At 41.4% G+C, this 17942-nt stretch overlaps 1 protein-coding gene across 6 annotated transcripts in view; it reads right to left on the reverse strand.

Moving 5' to 3' along the window:
- arhgap12b (Rho GTPase activating protein 12b) overlaps window positions 1–17942 on the reverse strand; it is an 86374-nt gene that overhangs the window by 20737 nt on the left and 47695 nt on the right. For all 6 annotated transcript variants that reach the window (XM_078280681.1, XM_078280680.1, XM_078280678.1 and 3 more), the window contains exon 3: window positions 4617–4889. In XM_078280681.1, coding sequence (XP_078136807.1) covers window positions 4617–4889 — 273 coding nt within the window. The remainder of the gene's footprint in view (window positions 1–4616; window positions 4890–17942) is intronic.

The raw sequence follows: 17942 nt of genomic DNA on the forward strand, positions 1-17942 counted from the left end.
TGCTACTTAAATTTATAGAAAATCACAAGTAAAAAAATAAATGAGAACGTTATACGACACATGACATAAAAATAGTGCAATGCAGGGATTACAATATAACATAATAAAATATGAAATAATAAGGGACTGTTCGGTATTTCATGGAATGGACCACCGGAGGAAAATAGGGGAGGGTCATGTCTTTTTATTCTTTGCTGAGGGGAGGGTCATCCAATTTTTTTTTGTCTACAGGTAAGGGTCACCCAACTTTTGTATTCATGAGTAGAGCAAAATTTCAAAGTGTCTTGTTTGGTGCATATTCATCCATGTAGCTCTCTCAGTCTCGGCCCCTATTGCTAGCAGATGGGTCCCTCCCTGCTTAGTCAGCCAGACCTGTAGTTTTAGAGACCGTGGGACTACCCTAACTGAATAAATCCCGCTCGCACATATAAACACAAAACTGCTTTGCTAGCTCAATCGTGTTGTAACTAAGACATCTGATGAAAAAATAATGTTATTCATTCATTAGCATGATTGCCGTACTGTTTAGTTCAAAAACATCCAAAACACCGTACGAAAACATAGTTGACCAGACGCAAGCTTTTATTTTGAAAAGCCGAAACTCGGGCCGCAGACAGCACCAGCCGGCAGCCGGGAGGGCATGAGACGGGAGGTATATCCTTTCGGTCCCGGTGATTACTTGTGAAAATGTGCCAACGACAGCCTTTTCAAGGCATTTGAGAAGGAAGGAGTGGTAACATGCAAGCTCCCAAATTGACACTCGTCTGAGAAATGGAGTTTTGGATAATGTTCAGCTTCGGCAGCTTTACCTATGATAAAATATACAATGACTGAGGAAGACTAGTGACGAGTCCATGGCAACCAGTGTTGAATTACCCAGTGTGCTTTGCTGACTGGTCTCAATATTTTATTGTTTTATTTCATGTGAATACTAGTTTACTAGAGGAGGAACTTAGTATTTGAAGTAATGCAGTAATGCAGGAAGTGTGCATTTAGTTTCCATGCTTATGGTGTTTCCACAACAATGTCAGTGAGTAAATCTACTGAAATGGCCCCTCCACCATAACAGAGGAGTGTGATGCGTCAGATGAGAATGTAGAGGTTTAGTCACGTACGTCATGGCTGTAAAAAAACAATGGTAATCTGTATATCTTTGCCAAGCGCATACCAGTACAATAAATTGTTGGGGAGGGTTATCCCTTTTCTCCCAATCACTTTGGAAGGTCAGCCAAAATTTAATGCTGGTGAAGGGAGGGTCAGGTCTATTTTGACTAAAGGTCCCAAAACTCCTCCGGTGGCCCCTTAATTAAATAACGAACAGTCCCTAAGGTCATATCAAACAGTGCAAGACAGTCATTGCAAATGAATAAGCTGAATGTAAACATGAATGTAGTATATGTATATGCATGAGGAGAAATGTTCTCCCCTCGGCCTTGCCCTAAATGGTTATAAATTGATACTAGAGTATCCTACATCCTTGTTTACTGCTGCACCTGCAATGAATGAACTGCAGAGGAGGAGAATGAAACTATAAGAGCGTCTGTCTCCACAAAATCACCTGTTGACTGTGTGTGTTGGCTATTCATTTGTGCTTTAAAACGTAATCGCTGTGAAAAGATCAGAAAATAAAAAATGTATCTCTCTCTCAGCTGGACTGGAGTATATGACAACTTAGCTGAGCACTGAATATGACGTGTAAACCCGTGGTCAAGTCGGATAGTTTCCAGCAGCCTTCAGGCTGAACAGGAAGTCACAGAAACACTCACATCCTGTTAGGTCCGATTCCAATTAATTAAAATGTTATCAGACCCATATATCAGCTTGTGCACAGTCTCCAGTTGTTTTTATTAAGACAGAGGAGCTGTTAAAATGCTCTACATGTGATCTGCTGCTGATGTTAATCAACAACAGACTGTAGATGATCCCTAATCTGAACAGATTTAGTCTCTCTGACTTCTAAACATCACCATCAGCCACACAACATGTGTTCTGTACAGAATAAACCTTCAAATCAGACAAATATATAAAAAAATAATGTTTATATGAAATGTCATCGTGTTGAGTCGATTCCGAACCAATCATCTGTTAGATCAGCTGAGAACTGCGCTGCCTGCGTCTCAAACCTGTGGCCGCCTTGATCTCCTGAGGTTACCGTTGGGTAAAGGTAAATAATAGAGCAGCAAGAACAGTCTGGTAAGTTCAGAAAATGACATCACTTTACTGTAATGCAGCCTTTAAAACCAGGAAAAGATTACACTTGTCATATTACGATATCCAAAATCTAAGACGATATCTAGTCTCATATCGCTATATCGATATAACATTGATGTATTGCCCAGCCCTAGTCAGATAACCCTGGTCTGACACGAGTCATTGGTGTGAAAGAGGTATAATACTCATCCAATAAAGCAAATACGAGTATTTCCCAAAACGTCAGACTATTCCCTTAAAAATAGTTCCACCTCGACCAGCTTCAGCATTCAAATGTTGCTTACACAATGACGCGTTTGTAGTAATAAGGACAGCTACAAATGATTATTACAATTCATAACTGATCAGTTTACAAATGACAGAAAACAGAAAAAAACAGCAAATCCTCACATTTGAGAGGCTGGAACCAGCATGCACAAATTTCAAAATGTATGTTGATTCTTTTTCTGTTGACTGACTCAATCAATCAATTCAGCCGTGATATTCCATTAGCCAACTTTACTCTCCTTAACAAAACACTGCAATAAACCAAACCTCCCCATGGGGGCGGTGTTGGATAGTTAGGCAGAAAACTACAACCTGACAGGAAACCACGACTTCCCCATATCAAAGGCACTCTTGTTTGCCTACCTTCAGTAACCACAACTCCATTGAAACAGTCCTTTGAGGTCCACCACACCTTCACCACAGCCTGTTGATTTAAGACCGACTGCCAGGGAGTCCATGTACAGACTGTTAATGTCCTCCACAACTGTGGCAACAGCTTAGAACTAACTAAATACCTGAATCCTGTGTTTCATGTGGTCACACCTACTGTTGCGTTTCCTGTGGGTCTAAAACAGGGGTGTCAAACTCAACGTCATGCAGGGCCACACTGGAAAATGAGAATCACATCATGCTTTAATTTTTGAAAAGGTCAAATATCTTTGACTGTATTATTCCATGTCTCATATAGCTTTCTCACTTACAGTTTGATCGACATAAAGCCCTAAAAGTGTACAACTAGGTGGGCCAGAGTTTACTGTGAACGTAAATTGATATGCGGGCCGGATCAAAACCTTCGAGGGCGGGGTTGAGTTTGACACGTGGTCTAAAAGAATGAATTTTGTTGCAGTTTTGTGCATGCTTTGCTCATGCTGCCCAAACAGCTTTTAAAGGAGACCTATTATATACAGTTTTCAGATTGATACTTGTATTTTGTGTTTTTACATGCTTTAATATTCAAAAAACACTTTATTTTGTCTCTGGAATCTCTGCTGCTGTCCAACTTTTGGACTTTGTACTGTGAGAAATCACCAATAAAGGCTTCTAAACCAATACTACACAACCGGACATGTTCCAGCAGTAATGTGACCCGAAATTGGGGAGAAATTTAAACAACATTAGCAGCCAAGATTACAAGTGTCCCTGGCGTTAGCATGTAGCCACTTGTAGTTAGTGTTAGATTGTAATGGAATGAAGCAGCACCTTCTAGCATCAAAAGCTGCATGATGAATCATTTTCAAATCGAAATTGAGATTTGAAAGAATGCGATTAGCTAATCGTGAAGACCGTGATTAATCAAATGATCATAATTTATTGAACATGATGGTAGAAGGTGTAGTATGTAGATGCTGCTGTTGAACTGAGGCAGATCAGACATTACACTTTACAGAAAGTACTGATATTTTTTATTGGAATTGTTTTCTATTATTATAACTTTAGCTTTTGTGATAAATGTTCTGTGTTTGGCTGTTCTATGTTCCATGCTTATTAAAAGAAAAACACTCACATCTATGTTCTCATCCTTGCATTAGAATATAGAGTAGTTTTGATGGTGTCTCATGTTATAATGCTCCATGACATGTTTTATCTGATACACAGTGAGTATTGAACTTTAGCTAAACTTTTAAGAAGAAAAAAAAAATCACAAATCAAATCGTAATCACAATATCGCAATTAGATTTTTTCTCCAAATCGTTTAGCCCTACCGGATATGTTTTAGCAGTAATGTGACCAGAAAGTGGGGAAAAATTAACAACAATGGCAGCCAAGATTACCGCTTTCCCTGACTTAGCATGTAGCTATCTCTATGTACACACAGCAGCAGCCTAAAAAAACTACAATAGCCTGCTTGGACCAATCATAGAAACCCGTAGGAAAAAACTATTGAAGGCTCAGAACATTGGAAAATCTTTTGCTCATGGGGATTTCTCTGAAATATCTCATTATTTGAAGCTCTGGCCACGTTTAACATGAACATATGACATTGTAACATTATAGATATGACAGAAAATACAGAAAAGTATAATAGCTTCCCTTTAAACAGAAGTCACACAGTCTCACAATTAAACTTGAGACCTTTTTACAGTTTATATACCATGCAAGATAAAGAAATGGCTTGAGCTGGTTTAAGCATCCCTCACCTCACTCTCCGCTGTGCCCTGGCTGTCTCCTCGGATACTGCTTGTGCTGCCGCTGGCGTCCCTGGTGCGCGGGGGCTTCCAGGTCCGCTCTCCGCTGGCGCGGTTGTAGTAGAAATGCCTGCCGCTCAGGTCTTTGTGGGTCTCCCAGTCGCCCAAGATGTGGAGAGGGGAGCTGGAGGGGACGGGCGGCAAGCTTGACTGAGAGATCTTCAGCTCCTGCAAGTTGGTGTAGACCGGCGAGTCGGACCGGCCCGGACCTGTAGGTGATGTTGTCTGGTGGAGGAAAGGAGAGAAGAAGAGGAGGTCAGATCATTAACAACATTTTATTTTAAAAGACCTTATCATGCTTTTTTGGATTTTCCCCACCTTTTAGCGTGTTATATAGTGTTTGTGTGTGTATGTAATAGACGTATGAAGTACAAAAAACACATTTGACTCCAAATGGAGCTTTCTCTCCCACAGACAGCACTTTTTCTCAACTGCCTGAAAACGCCTCGCCCACATTCCTGTTTGAAATTCATCAATTAGTGATGTCATTGATTGAGAAAGCCAGCCCAGTTTTTACATCTGTGCTGCCCATTGGTGCTGCCTGAGCAAGCACAGCCTGCCCAGTGGCTTGTTTGAATTCTGTTGACTATCACAACAGAGTGGGCAGGCTGACCAATCAGAGCAGACTTGGCTTTTCAGGAAGGCGGACCAAGAGCTCAGACGTAGCATTTCAGGTGGAGGCAGTGCAGCAATCGGCAGTAAGAGAAACATAATGTTTTTTGAACATCAAAACATGTAAACCTATTCTAGGAGACCCCAAGTGTACAAATATGAGGCTGAAATGGTGTATAATAGGGGCTCTTTAAGATCTAAACATTCTACTTAACTTCTACAGAAGCTGTGTTTGACCTTGTTCCCTCATTCACTCACTTAATATTCCCTATATAGTGTTTATTAAATAGTGAACTATATATACACACTTAATTGGAAGTCGCTTTGGATAAAAGCGTCAGCTAAATGTGTGGCCAGGTTGGTTCAGTGGTAGAGCAGGCGCACATATACTGAGAGGTTTATGCCTCGACGCAGAGGTCCAGGGTTTGATTCCGACCTGTGATGATTTCCTGCATGTCTTCCCCCTCTCTCTCCCCTTTTTCACCTAGCTGTCCTGTCAGATAAAGGCGGAAAAGCCCAAACGAGATTTCGGACACTAACTGAAAACACATTGTTGCGTGTCAGGAGATGCGCTGGTTAGGTATGTGACGGAGGCAGGCGCGCCCAGCATCATGTAAACAAACCAAACCAAAAATACTTCTGATACGTCCCTGAAACAAAGTGAGCACTCAGGAAGAGAGTAAAAAGTTGTATATATGTTGCATGTTACATTTCCACTGTTTAGAAAGGAAAGTCCACTCCATTTTTCCTTTTCAGTTTTCACAGGTGCATCTGCTTCTTCTTCTCCGGGAAAACATGACCGCTTTGCATTGTGGTATACAGGAGTAGTAGTAGGGTACATCGTATGTACACTGGACTACATGGTGAATGAAATTAACCTCAGACCACCGCCACTACAAAATAGCAAACACACCATATAGCACACAGTTTCCGTGATAGGGAATGGTTTCCAACACAGCTAGAGACTTTATGAGTGTCCTGATTTTCCTCTGAACAGGCAATGATATTCCAGGAATTCCATAAGCAGAAGAAGCCCTGAAATGACTCCAGAGTGTGCTGAGATCTAACTATCTGTAATGTTGGTCCTGTCCAGCACAGAAACCAACAGCTCTCACATCCTGGACTGGACTATTGAATGCAACAAGCTGTGCTGTTTGTTGCAATTAAAAATCACAAACATGCACTTGTAGCTGTAAAGCAACAGCCCTGCTGTACATAAAGCCAACTTCTCTTTCTAAGAGCATGAAGGTGAGGCAGTGAGTTATGAGTCCTGCACGGCAGGATGCAGCTGCTTATCAAATCACATGCCACATGTGGCTTGCAGATACTTTAAAATCATACCAGTCCGATTCTAATCAGGTCTGCAAAACAGATGGATTCAGCACAGTTACATAATAATGTATCTGTCTACTTGGAGACCAGAGACAAACACAATGAACAGAACGGGCTACTGGTATTAGCATTAGGGCTGCAACTAATGATTATTTTCATTGTCGATTAATCTGGCGAGTATTTTTCTCGATTAATTGACAAGTTGTTTGGTCTATAAAAATTGTCAGAGCAGCGCTAAAAGAGCACAGGGGGCTGTGTTGGGCAGTGAAAAAATTAAATATGATGCAGGAAGTCAGTGTAACAGGTAATGTGTAAAAGCTTGGACGCCCAAACACTAGACAACCATTTATAATACTCGGACAGGATTTTAGTCAATGATTTATCTTTTGTCACGACGACCACAAGGTGAATGTGGTAACCAAGCAGAAATGTGTGCTCGTGTGTATTTGATTGGCCTTGTAGGCTGACATTGCATTGTGTCTATAATCCCTTCTAAACTAAAAGATAAGAAATGTGTCCATTTCCCTGACAAAGACCTGCTACCAGTGAGCAGATCGTAGATTCAGTATTATTCTGACAGGACACATGTTGCAGGGGACTGAACCTGACACTTTCCTGTGACAGAACAAGCCATCTTAGAAACCATGCTGCCATAAATAATGCTTACAATTGCATAAAAAGGTTAGTTAAAATTAGCCCATATCCTTGACGTTCCACTTGCGGTGCTCAGGTGAATCACTGCTAAACAAATAATAAACAAAATAGATTCCCTAGATTCTAGGGGAAAAAATCTATTTAAAAAAACACATTCGATCTTCGATTTTGCCCCCCATCCCTACTAGACTTGCTGCAGTTATCTTTCTAAGTGACAACAACTGACAACAGGCAACGCCATAAACTTAATCACAAATGTGGCCCCGCAGTGTCAGTGCAGACACACAAAGACAGTTTCAAAAGTGGTCTTTGAAAACTTGGCAGCATCCGAAATGTCAATCCACAGAAGCCAGAAAGATAGGTTACCATGGCTACAGCTCAGAGCATTTGACGTTGTTCTGAGTGCTTCTGAAAAAATATTTTGGAGCAGAGCTGAGTCTCTGAGACTGATGCCAGCTTTGTGTCTCTCTGGAGGAGATCCAGCACCCAAACATTCAGTAGAAGACAGAGCAGATAAATGGCCGACCAGAAAAAGAACTCCGATATCAGAGGCTGTGCCAGCACCACACCTCTCCACTCTGTTTGTTACAGGTGAGGAATGTGAGGGGGGGAGATACACTTCAGTCAGAGGGTTTGAACTGTTCTCAGGACACAGATGGGACTTCCTGCCGGTCTTGGAATAACAGGAATATTTTTCAGAGAAATGATTATTTAATTTCCTGCACACATGCGGGAGCAGAAAAAAAGGATTCAGTGGTGTCCTGCCGTTTTCAGTTAGATGTACCCGCTGTTTCTCGGTTTCAGTCCAACACACAGCAAGTGCTTGAGCATGGCGGCAAACCACTGAGAGATGACGGTTTGGCTGAACTCGGGTTCAGGCTCATCAGTTCCAACTAAAATGGAGCCAGTGTGCTGCAGCTTTAATTGGAGTTTTTTTTAGGGAATAATGCAGTAAAGATCAAGTCTATATGCAGATGATTGAGTGTGGCCTGAGTGTGAGGCTGGGGTCAAATCCATTTAGATTCCACTCAGGCCAGACTAACCAAACTGCATCCAGTGGAGGACTAATTAACAAGCTTTAACGTCCACTTTGACAGAAGTTAAACCAAAACCTTTTCCCAAGGTCTCCACTTTCATTCACACAGTAATTTAACAATCATTTCTGACAAAGTGCAGAGTGTGCACAGGGCCTATTACAGTGCAGAGGAGCAGAGGCCCACTGTTAACATGCATACTGCACGTCACAAACATTTAACCTCATATTATTCATGGTGCCTTTACAGGTAGTATGTCTTCAACTGTACTTAAAGAGGTTGTTTAGCTATTTGGTATTGCACCCACAGAAAGTTAGAAGATGGCATGAGACCGATTTATAAAAGAATGGTCAAAAGCAAAACAGCAGACACCGAGTTATGTTGACTTTTATGGATCAAATCCAAAAACCCATAATGCAACTTGGTAGGGCTGGGCGATATGCTTTTGTCCCGATTCGATTCTTTCACGATACATGGGCGCCGCCTGGATTTGTATTGTGATTCGATACAGTTTTCTTTTCCTTCTTTAACAAAAACAAAGGTGGAATAATACACTTCTGGAGACAATATATCATGAGACATTTTTTTAAAAACTAATTGTTTTCTAAGAAGAATGCACATCCCATGTCAGTCAGTCAGTCTGACATTTATTCCATTTGTAAAGAAGAACATAAGATGGATTTTCTGCTTTCGGTCTGTTTTGCTGGAAACAAATATGATGATGAAGTCACAGTCAGCGGTACCATATAAACAGAAAATATTTTGGTCAATCATTAAAAAATTAATAAATAAATAATTTGTTCAGTTTCAATAGGGCCACTGCCGTAGTCGGCACTGGGGCCCTAAAAATATTGATTCTAGGGAAAAGAATTGTCGCAAAAACTCACGATACATATGATTTTCGATTCCGATTAAAAAGGTTCCCTTCTGGACCTCTCGTAGCACTATGGGGTAGGGCTACACGATTAATCTAATACATTGAATGTTTGGTGTAACATTTGGTTAAACATTTTTTATTCCTCTTTTTATCATTATATTTACTGTTTTTTCACAAGATGAATGCTGGAATAATGTTACATATCACAGGTTGTTAACAGAAATGGCCTGTCTTTCAGTGGATTTATTTATTTTTTATTACTTCATTTAAGATGAATGTAGAAGGTGTAGTATGTAGATGCTGCTGTTGAACTGAGGCAGATCAGACATTACACTTTACAGAAAGTATTAGTATTTATTATTGGAATTGTTTTTATTATTATTATAACTTTAGCTTTTGTGATAAATGTTTTATGTTTGACTGTTCTATGTTCTAATATCTATGTTCTCACCCTTGTATAAGAATATAGAGTAGTTTTGATGGTGTCTCATGTTATAATGCTCCATGATGTTTTATCTGTTACACAGTGAGTATTGAACTTTAGCTAAACTTTAACTTTAAAATAATAATAATCGCAAATCGAATCATAATCGCAATATCTGGCAGAAAAACTGCAATTAGATTTTTTTTCCCCAAACTGTTCAGCCCTACTATGGAGCAGATTCTTCATCAGTCTCTTTTCAACCTATTTTGCTCTTTGGGATGCATAGGTCATTCATGAACTTTCTCCAGCTGGTTGGGTGTTGAGCGGTCTTCTCTGCTTCTTTCCAGGATGAGGTTTCTTGGAGTTCTGCCTCCACAGCTCTTCTCCAGCTGTTTCTGGGTCTTCCTGGCTTTTTTTCCCCCCTTGTGGGTTCCAGGTTAAGGCCTGTCTGGTCGTGCTCAATGGAGGTTTCCTCAGGGTATGCCCTATCCAGCCCCATTTCCTGCGTTTGATTTGTGTTTCAATTGGTTCTTGTTTAGTGATTTTCCAGAGCTCTTCGTTAGTTATTGTGTTTGGCCAGGATGATTCGTAAGCATCTGTTTTCGAAGGTCTGGAGTTCATTGCCTCTTGCCTTTGTGGTTCTCCATGTTTCTGCCCCGTGAAATCAAACTGATTCAACATTTGAGTTGAAGATGCAGATTAGATTTTTTTGTGGAGATGTTTTGAACTCCAAATTTGTCTAATGGTGTTTTCCCATTACATGGTACCTGCTCGACTCGCCTCTACTCATCTTTTTGGGTTTTCCATTATGAAAAAAAAGTACCTGGTACCTGCCAACAGGTACTTTTTTTTAGTATCTCCTCCGTCGAGGTTCCAAGCGAGCTGAGGCGATACCAACAGGTGATGTGAAAACCTGCAGACTCCTGATTGGTCGGAGAGAATCGTCACTAATCACTGCGTCATCATTGCTTGCGACAGACGGGGGGGTGCCTCCGTCCTTCCCAACAACCCTTCCCAGGTATGTAAACATGTCCACCTCTTCCAGTGCCTCTCTGTCCAGGTTTGTGGCATTGTCTGTTATGGGTGGGGGGGGGGAAACCGATACAGCATAGTATTGCGATATTATTTGTGGCAATACTGTATCGATACACAGACGCCAAGTATCGATCTCTAAATATATAAATTGCACGTGAGAATTTAACTTTTTGGTACTAGAATCAATTTAGTCTTGAAAAAAGGAAGATCCCACACTCTGCTCTTGCTACAGCAAGTTTCCTTGACTAAGGTCCAGAGAAGGTGAAACATTAGTTTCTTCAATAAATGGTGATTCTTTAGCAAGAGCAGAGTGCAGGATCTTCCTTTTTTCAAGTCGAATGTGATATTTTCCAACACACCTGCATAGAAGAATTGCTGGATGTGCGAATTGTTTCTTCGTAAAGTCTACTAAATGGTGAGATGAACAAACAGGAATTAATTCGATTTAGATAAAAACAGATGTTGACAAAGTTTTCCTTTAGGGACATAATTTGAAGTTGGAAAAAAGGGTTATAAATTGCAATATATTGAAGAATATTGCAATATGTTTAATGTTGTATCGCAACGTAAGTATCATGATAATATCGTATCGTGGGGGCTCTGGGGATTCCCACCCCTATTGTCCGTTTTTTATTGATATTCATCAACTTATGACAACTCATCCTTGGTCTTTGATTTGTTGATGAGAAGTCCTGCAGAGGCTGCAATTGTGGCAAGTTTTGTGATTTTGGTCTGCATTTGTATTTGTGACAAAGAGGACTTTTTCATGAGTGGGACCCTGTTTTTGTTGTCTTCTGCACGCACATGAGGATGCATGCGCACTCTGGTAACACAATACACAGTCCTGCCAATGGCGTCACACGATTCCACTATGGGTGGCAGTAAAGAGCCAACAATGGTAGGAAAGAAGACGACTGCTTGCAAGAAAACATGGATGTAAAGAATGCAGGATTTGAAATACTTTGGACATATTTGATGAGGAAGGAAATGCATTCAACACGTTTGCTAGATCTCAAGGAATCACAATTTCTTTTGGGTGTAAACATAACTATTCACTGTTTACAGGAAACCTCAGGGTACCTTAAATAAGACTTAAAAGGTTTGGTCTCCGTTAGAAGTTAAGACCTCAAAAATTAACACAAAAAATAAAAAAAACCTTTGAAAAGGGATCCTTTCAACTTGGTTATTAAAGAATAGTGACCAAGAAGAATTCCGAGTAACAGTTCTCTCTGTCAATCAGTGCTCTCTAATGGACAAACTATATCATGGTGACAGTTCCTAAATGATCTCAGACATAAACGATGGAAAAATATTCAGATAAACTAAAATGGGCCAAAAACATTGACCCAGACAAAATATCACTCTTACCTTTAAAACAATAGTTATGTCTCTTTGCTCTTTTTATTTAAAAAAAAAAAAATAAAACAGATGACTAACTGCTCCAATGAAACTAAGCAACAAACTCAAAATAGAAGTGATGTCAAGAGACAATGGGTGCCCTCTTTTGCAAAAATGGACTGTTCTGTATCAGATTGAAACACCTTATGCAATGTGCACCATATGCTCAGAGAGAAGTCCAACACATGCCTGGAATAGCAGAAGACAGCAAAGGCACATTTCTACAGTAAATGTTGAATTGAACTCAACATCAAGTGTTTTACTGGCAGACTGCAGTCAGTTAGTATCTGCTAATTTCAGACAGGGAAACTTTTGTTAGGACCTTATTAATGCTACCTGGAATTCAATTTAATAGTTTGAGCAGAACAAAGCTGGCAATGCCTGCCAGCGTCTGATAGAAAGTTCTAATAAATTGGACGCTTTGAGGAAAACAGACACCAGGAAATTAATTGATACGGGACATGAAACCCATCCGAAACCCACCCAACCCACCGTTGGCAAAGCAGACACCCCCTGTTCTATATTAATCTGTGAGTGGACACAGTGCAAAGATACCTGACATGGTAAAAAAACATCACATTTTTACAAGTAGGGAATTCAATACTTTTTAGGCACTGACCGAATTGTCTCCTTAGTATCGAAAAAAAGCCTCGTCATTCAATACCAAATTTCAGTACCTAGGGAGTAAATCCCATCAGTGTCAATGAGCCAATTAGCACGCAGCATGTTTCTACCAAGATCTAATAATGCTGGTGATTGGCTGTCTAATGTGACAGCTTGTTATGACAGGCAGGAAAAACGCACAGAGACGGGGCTCACGTAGTAGGAGCTAAAAAATAAAGAAAAAGATTTGAGCAATGTTGCAATTTGTTTTTGTTAAAGTGGATTTTATAAAATTGGTTATCAAGAAAAGTATCATTCAGGAACCGGTATCAAAGTCACGGTGAATGAATTATTTTGCACACAAAAAGTATGCCCAGCCCAAAAGGGTTTACAAGACACCATTACTTAAAGCAAGGGACCAGATACCAAAATAGCAACTTAAATTAAACAAATAAACCTCGTCTTTTTTGCCATGCTTTAGAAACAAAAGTCGCCAACTTATATATATTAACTTTAAAACACCACTCCATTTGGCCATCATCAGTGCCCGGTATTGGTATCAACATTTTTTGACCGATACCCAGCCCTACTTAGGAAAAAACAGTCAACATATTTTTGAAGTCCATGGTGTCTCATTTTAGGTCCCTATCTGTTGTGTCACCTTGTATCCAGAGCTGCACACAAACACCTCGTCATCATCCTCCCCGGCTCTCCTGTAACCTCTGAATATACTGAATGCACGACGCATGGCGATGCACGGCGCCCGTCAAGTGGGACAGGACACACGCTGACCCCCTGGGCCTTCACCTCCCTCCAACACAGACAAGCTCCATGTTTTCTCACCGTCCTTCTGGCTGTGGAACGGACGGTGCTGTTGAATGTAGCAAGGGAAATTGAGACTGACTGTGACAGAGGAAAAGGGGAACCAGATCTCTCTCTCTCTACCTCAGAAACATGCAGTGCACAAACTCATCTGACACAACAGGAAATGGCACTGAAAAACTCAAGAGCTTCCTCTATGCACGCGTGTTGTTTTGTGTGTTTGAGTCAAACCGGGCACTGACAGACGTGTTGACAGACAGACTGGCAGTATGGAGGGGCCGGGGTCTATATATAACCTGGCCGCTACACTCAACACACCAGAGCAGAGAAACGGAGTGTGTAGAGGAAAGATAATACCGCTCATCACTCACTGTGCAATCGCTTTCATCCTGCTCTCATCTTTCACCTGAACAGATGAGTGCTTAGGAGGTGATCGATTGAGCAACAGTGTATTCACAAAGTTGTTGCCTAGTTTAAGGCAAAAAAAATAAAAGACTGCCGAAGGAGACAGCAAGAGGAGGGAAGACAGAAAGTAATGTAGCAGAAAAAAAGATTAAGAAGTGAGGAGGGATATTAGTGTAAATCATGCGATGAAAAGGAGCATGCTAGTGTTATTATGTTATTATTATCAGCTTCAACATTTCCCTAAACATTTTGCAATAAGTGTTGTAATGTAACAGATCTTGCAACGATACAGTGCCTGTTTCCTGTCTTTGAAACCCGTTTTACAAGTATTATATTGGATTTTTGACTGAATTATTTATCATGTTAATCACTAACAGGAAGGACTGTTTTCAAAAAAGGAATATTTAAAACATTGCTGTGCTACACTACGAATGCTGAACAAACACTTTCCCTAAAAGCAAAAGCTCACAATAGGCAATAGAACCCAAAAAGCATCGCTTACGCTACGAAATTAAAAATACAAAATCAACAGAATCAGCGCGTTACAATTAGCTCCACCTTGGCTAAATCTAAATCTCCAACAAACATTTATGTATTGCACCGTGAACAAACACTCCGACACACCGTCCTCGTCTCATACACTACTCTCTCTCCGTTGCTGTTGTAGCTGACTGGAAACCTGCAGGCGCGCCTCCCAGCTCCAGCGTTTCACATGCGCTCGGCATAATGGGACTGACTGACTTGTTGTGTGTTGTAGAACTTTGGTTCCGTATTACCAGAATTGAGGATTCACCCAGACCATGGTATAATAGATATGATCGGCTCAGGCCCTCTCATAACAACAATGAACAACTTTTTACACATTCATTATCTGTGGTCAGTGGAGATGAATACTTCCCACAATGCACTGGCAGTCCTCTCTCCTCACTTTATTCTCATCGGCAGATTCCTGGCTAGCTTGAAGTGAATGAGACGTAGCAGAGAGAGCTGGGAGGCGATAGAGGGAAGGAGAGAGGGAAAAATGTGCTGTTGAATGCAGAACAGTCTTCACAGGAGCAGCAGCCTGTCTGCACGGCAGTGATAAATGAGTTTCAGACAACAGGCTGGTAAAGTAGAGAATCGCCACAAACCGCATTAGAATGCATTATGCGGCCTGGAGTGTGTGTATGCACCCGCAGCACAGAAATGTGTTATAATTCAACTCGGGGGTCTAATGGAGTATGAAGGGAGAGGGGAACAGACGGAGAAGCAAAAGAACTGATGAGAATTGGCTTGCTAATGGAGCCCTATAAGACTATGCTCTGCAGCGTGGAACACAGCTTACTGTAGCCCTTGTATTTATAACCATGTTGGGAATACAACTTCCCCCCCCCTCCTCCTCCAGTCTATCCAGCCTGCTGTCCCACTGCGCTTGTACAATTACTAGAAAATGACTGTGCCTTGCACCATAAATTATTCTGTGTGTAAAAGAAGCACAGGTCGGGATGAGGGCAGCTGGGATGTGGAGCTGTAGTTGCACCCCGAGTCCACTGGGTGTCTCTCTCGGGCTGGTAAGGGAGGACGGGGAGCAAGGGGCGCTGGTGAGTGGGTGGGAGTCTCCATCAAAATGCATCTGGCCATGAGGAGAGTAGCAAGGGGGGGGTTGCCAGTGCACACATGGCAACCCACTCTGCAGCATCTCCATGCTGCACTTTGAGACATTAGTAGTAATCGGTGCAGCAGCATGCACAGAGCCATACTCTGTACACTCTACACACAGAAGCAGCTCAAACGCTTCATTCTTGTTGTTATCTTGGGACACATTCAGTCATCTTGTTGCAGCTGATTCAGAATATGCCGCTTATTCACAGTGCTGCTGCCAGGATCCTGACAGAGACAAAGAAAGTGGAAGACATTACTCCACACGTCACACGGGATTCTAGTTTGTCACGGAACCAAAAATCTCAATGCTTGTCCTGTATGTAAATCACTAAATGTCTCAGCCCCAAGATATATCCCTGACCTGCTTGTACAATATGAAACTGACAAGTCACTTGAGGGTTTAATAAGTATGCTTGAAATGAACTACACATAGTGTCATCTGACCATATCTTAAGTAAATGGTTTAAAAAGCCTTAGTGGTCCCCTAATAGACCTTAGTGGTCCCCTAATACTGTATCTGAAGTCTCTTTTATATAGACCTTAGTGGTCCCCTAATACTGTATCTGAAGTCTCTTTTATATAGGCCTTAGTGGTCCCCTAATACTGTATCTGAAGTCTCTTTTATATAGGCCTTAGTGGTCCCCCTAATACTGTATCTGAAGTCTCTTTTATATAGGCCTTAGTGGTCCCCTAATACTGTATCTGAAGTCTCTTTTATATAGACCTTAGTGGTCCCCTAATACTGTATCTGAAGTCTCTTTCCCGAAATTCAGCCTTGGTGCAGAATTACAGCCACTAGAGCCAGTCCCACAATGAGCTTTCATTAGGATGTGTCATTTCTGTGTCTGTAGCTTTAAATGCTATTGAGGAGGAGAGGGGGGGGGGGGCAAGGGGGAGGGGGGGGGTGTGGCCTTGACCAACTGCCATGCTTCACTTGTTTTCAAGCCATGATGTCTCTGTCTCTCTCTCTCTCTCTCTCTTTCTCATGGGTGGGCTAAATTCTCTGGGCGGGCAAAGCAGAGAAAGGGGAGGTAACCTTTCCCCTTATGACGTCATAAAGGGAAGATTCCAGATCGGCCCATATCAGCTTTCATTTTCTCAAAGACAGAGCAGGATACCCAGGGCTTGGTTTACACCTATCACCATTTCTAGCCTCTGGGGGATCATAGGCAGGCTGGGGGAACGCATATTAATGTTAAAAAATCTCATAAAGTAAATAATATCTAAATAATTAAAAAAAAACATCTCAAATATCAATATTCGGTATTGTCCTAAAAATCGTGTTTAGGTAGGTCTGTGGTTACCATGCACCACACTTGTATCAAATTACAAGAGATTGTAAGGTGTGTCCCAGCTCTGACTAACTTTAAAAACACTTTGCCAGTCTATTACGGTACACCTAGCTAAAAAATATTACTGTTTTGCAAGACATCCTTCCTTCATGATTGTATCTGTTTTTGTGAAACGGTTTTAAAGAGGTGTTGATTCAACTGGTATGGTCATTTTGGAGGCAGCAGTTTCTAGTGCTGTTAAATTATATTGCGTTATTATTGAAATGTTCAAGTATTTTGTCCACCCCATTTACAATATAGCATTGAGGGTAGATTATTAGTTGTAGCTAATAAACTCACAGCTACAGTGTGTGTCTATATGTCTATATATGATTGCTTTTTCATTGTCTTTAATATCTCTTCTTCAATTAAGCTCTCCAATATAACTTGCTCATATCTTGATTCCTTTTCAAGTTTAAACGTTTGAAACGTGACACACTTTGAAAAGGCCTCAGTGGGAGTTGTGCTAAATAAACAGCTTGTCATATACATGTGGACGCATTAGTCAGACCTGAATGCAGATCTTATCGAAAAGGCGCATTCCATGTTAAAGACTGCAGACACAATTCAATAAATAAATAAATAGAAGCAGAACTCCCATGGTGACATTATCACAGCGGTAACGCTAAAATAATGATTCCGTGTTTAGTTTAAAAAGGTCTTTCTATCTTCCGTCACGGATGGTGACTGCATCAATGTCACACCTCAGAGCGGGTGTGCATTTCCCCTTACTACGTTACATCATGTGATTGAATTAGATGAAAGCAGGTTTAAAGGAAGTGTGGTGGGGTGGCGGGGGCCAGGGTGGCATGGTGACTGACGGAGCTGCATCCGTGGCCATGACGACACTCAAGCCAATCAGGCGGTCACGCAGAGGAGTGTTGGAAGATTGGCCGCCGGGGGGGTTGGAGGGGAGGGGTGGGGAAGCGCACCACCTCCGAGGCCAATGCATCAATCCACTCTGCTCCTTCTGTTCTTTTGTCCTTAGTCCTCTCACCCTCCTCCGCTGACCTCCTCCATCTCTCATTTCTGTTTCCCCTTTCTTAAACCCTGTTTTCCACACACACGCACACACACACACGCACACACACACACACACACACACTGCCC

The sequence above is a fragment of the Sander vitreus genome, chromosome 22 (genome assembly GCF_031162955.1).
Source record: "Sander vitreus isolate 19-12246 chromosome 22, sanVit1, whole genome shotgun sequence".
NCBI classification, from domain to species: Eukaryota; Metazoa; Chordata; class Actinopteri; order Perciformes; family Percidae; genus Sander; species Sander vitreus.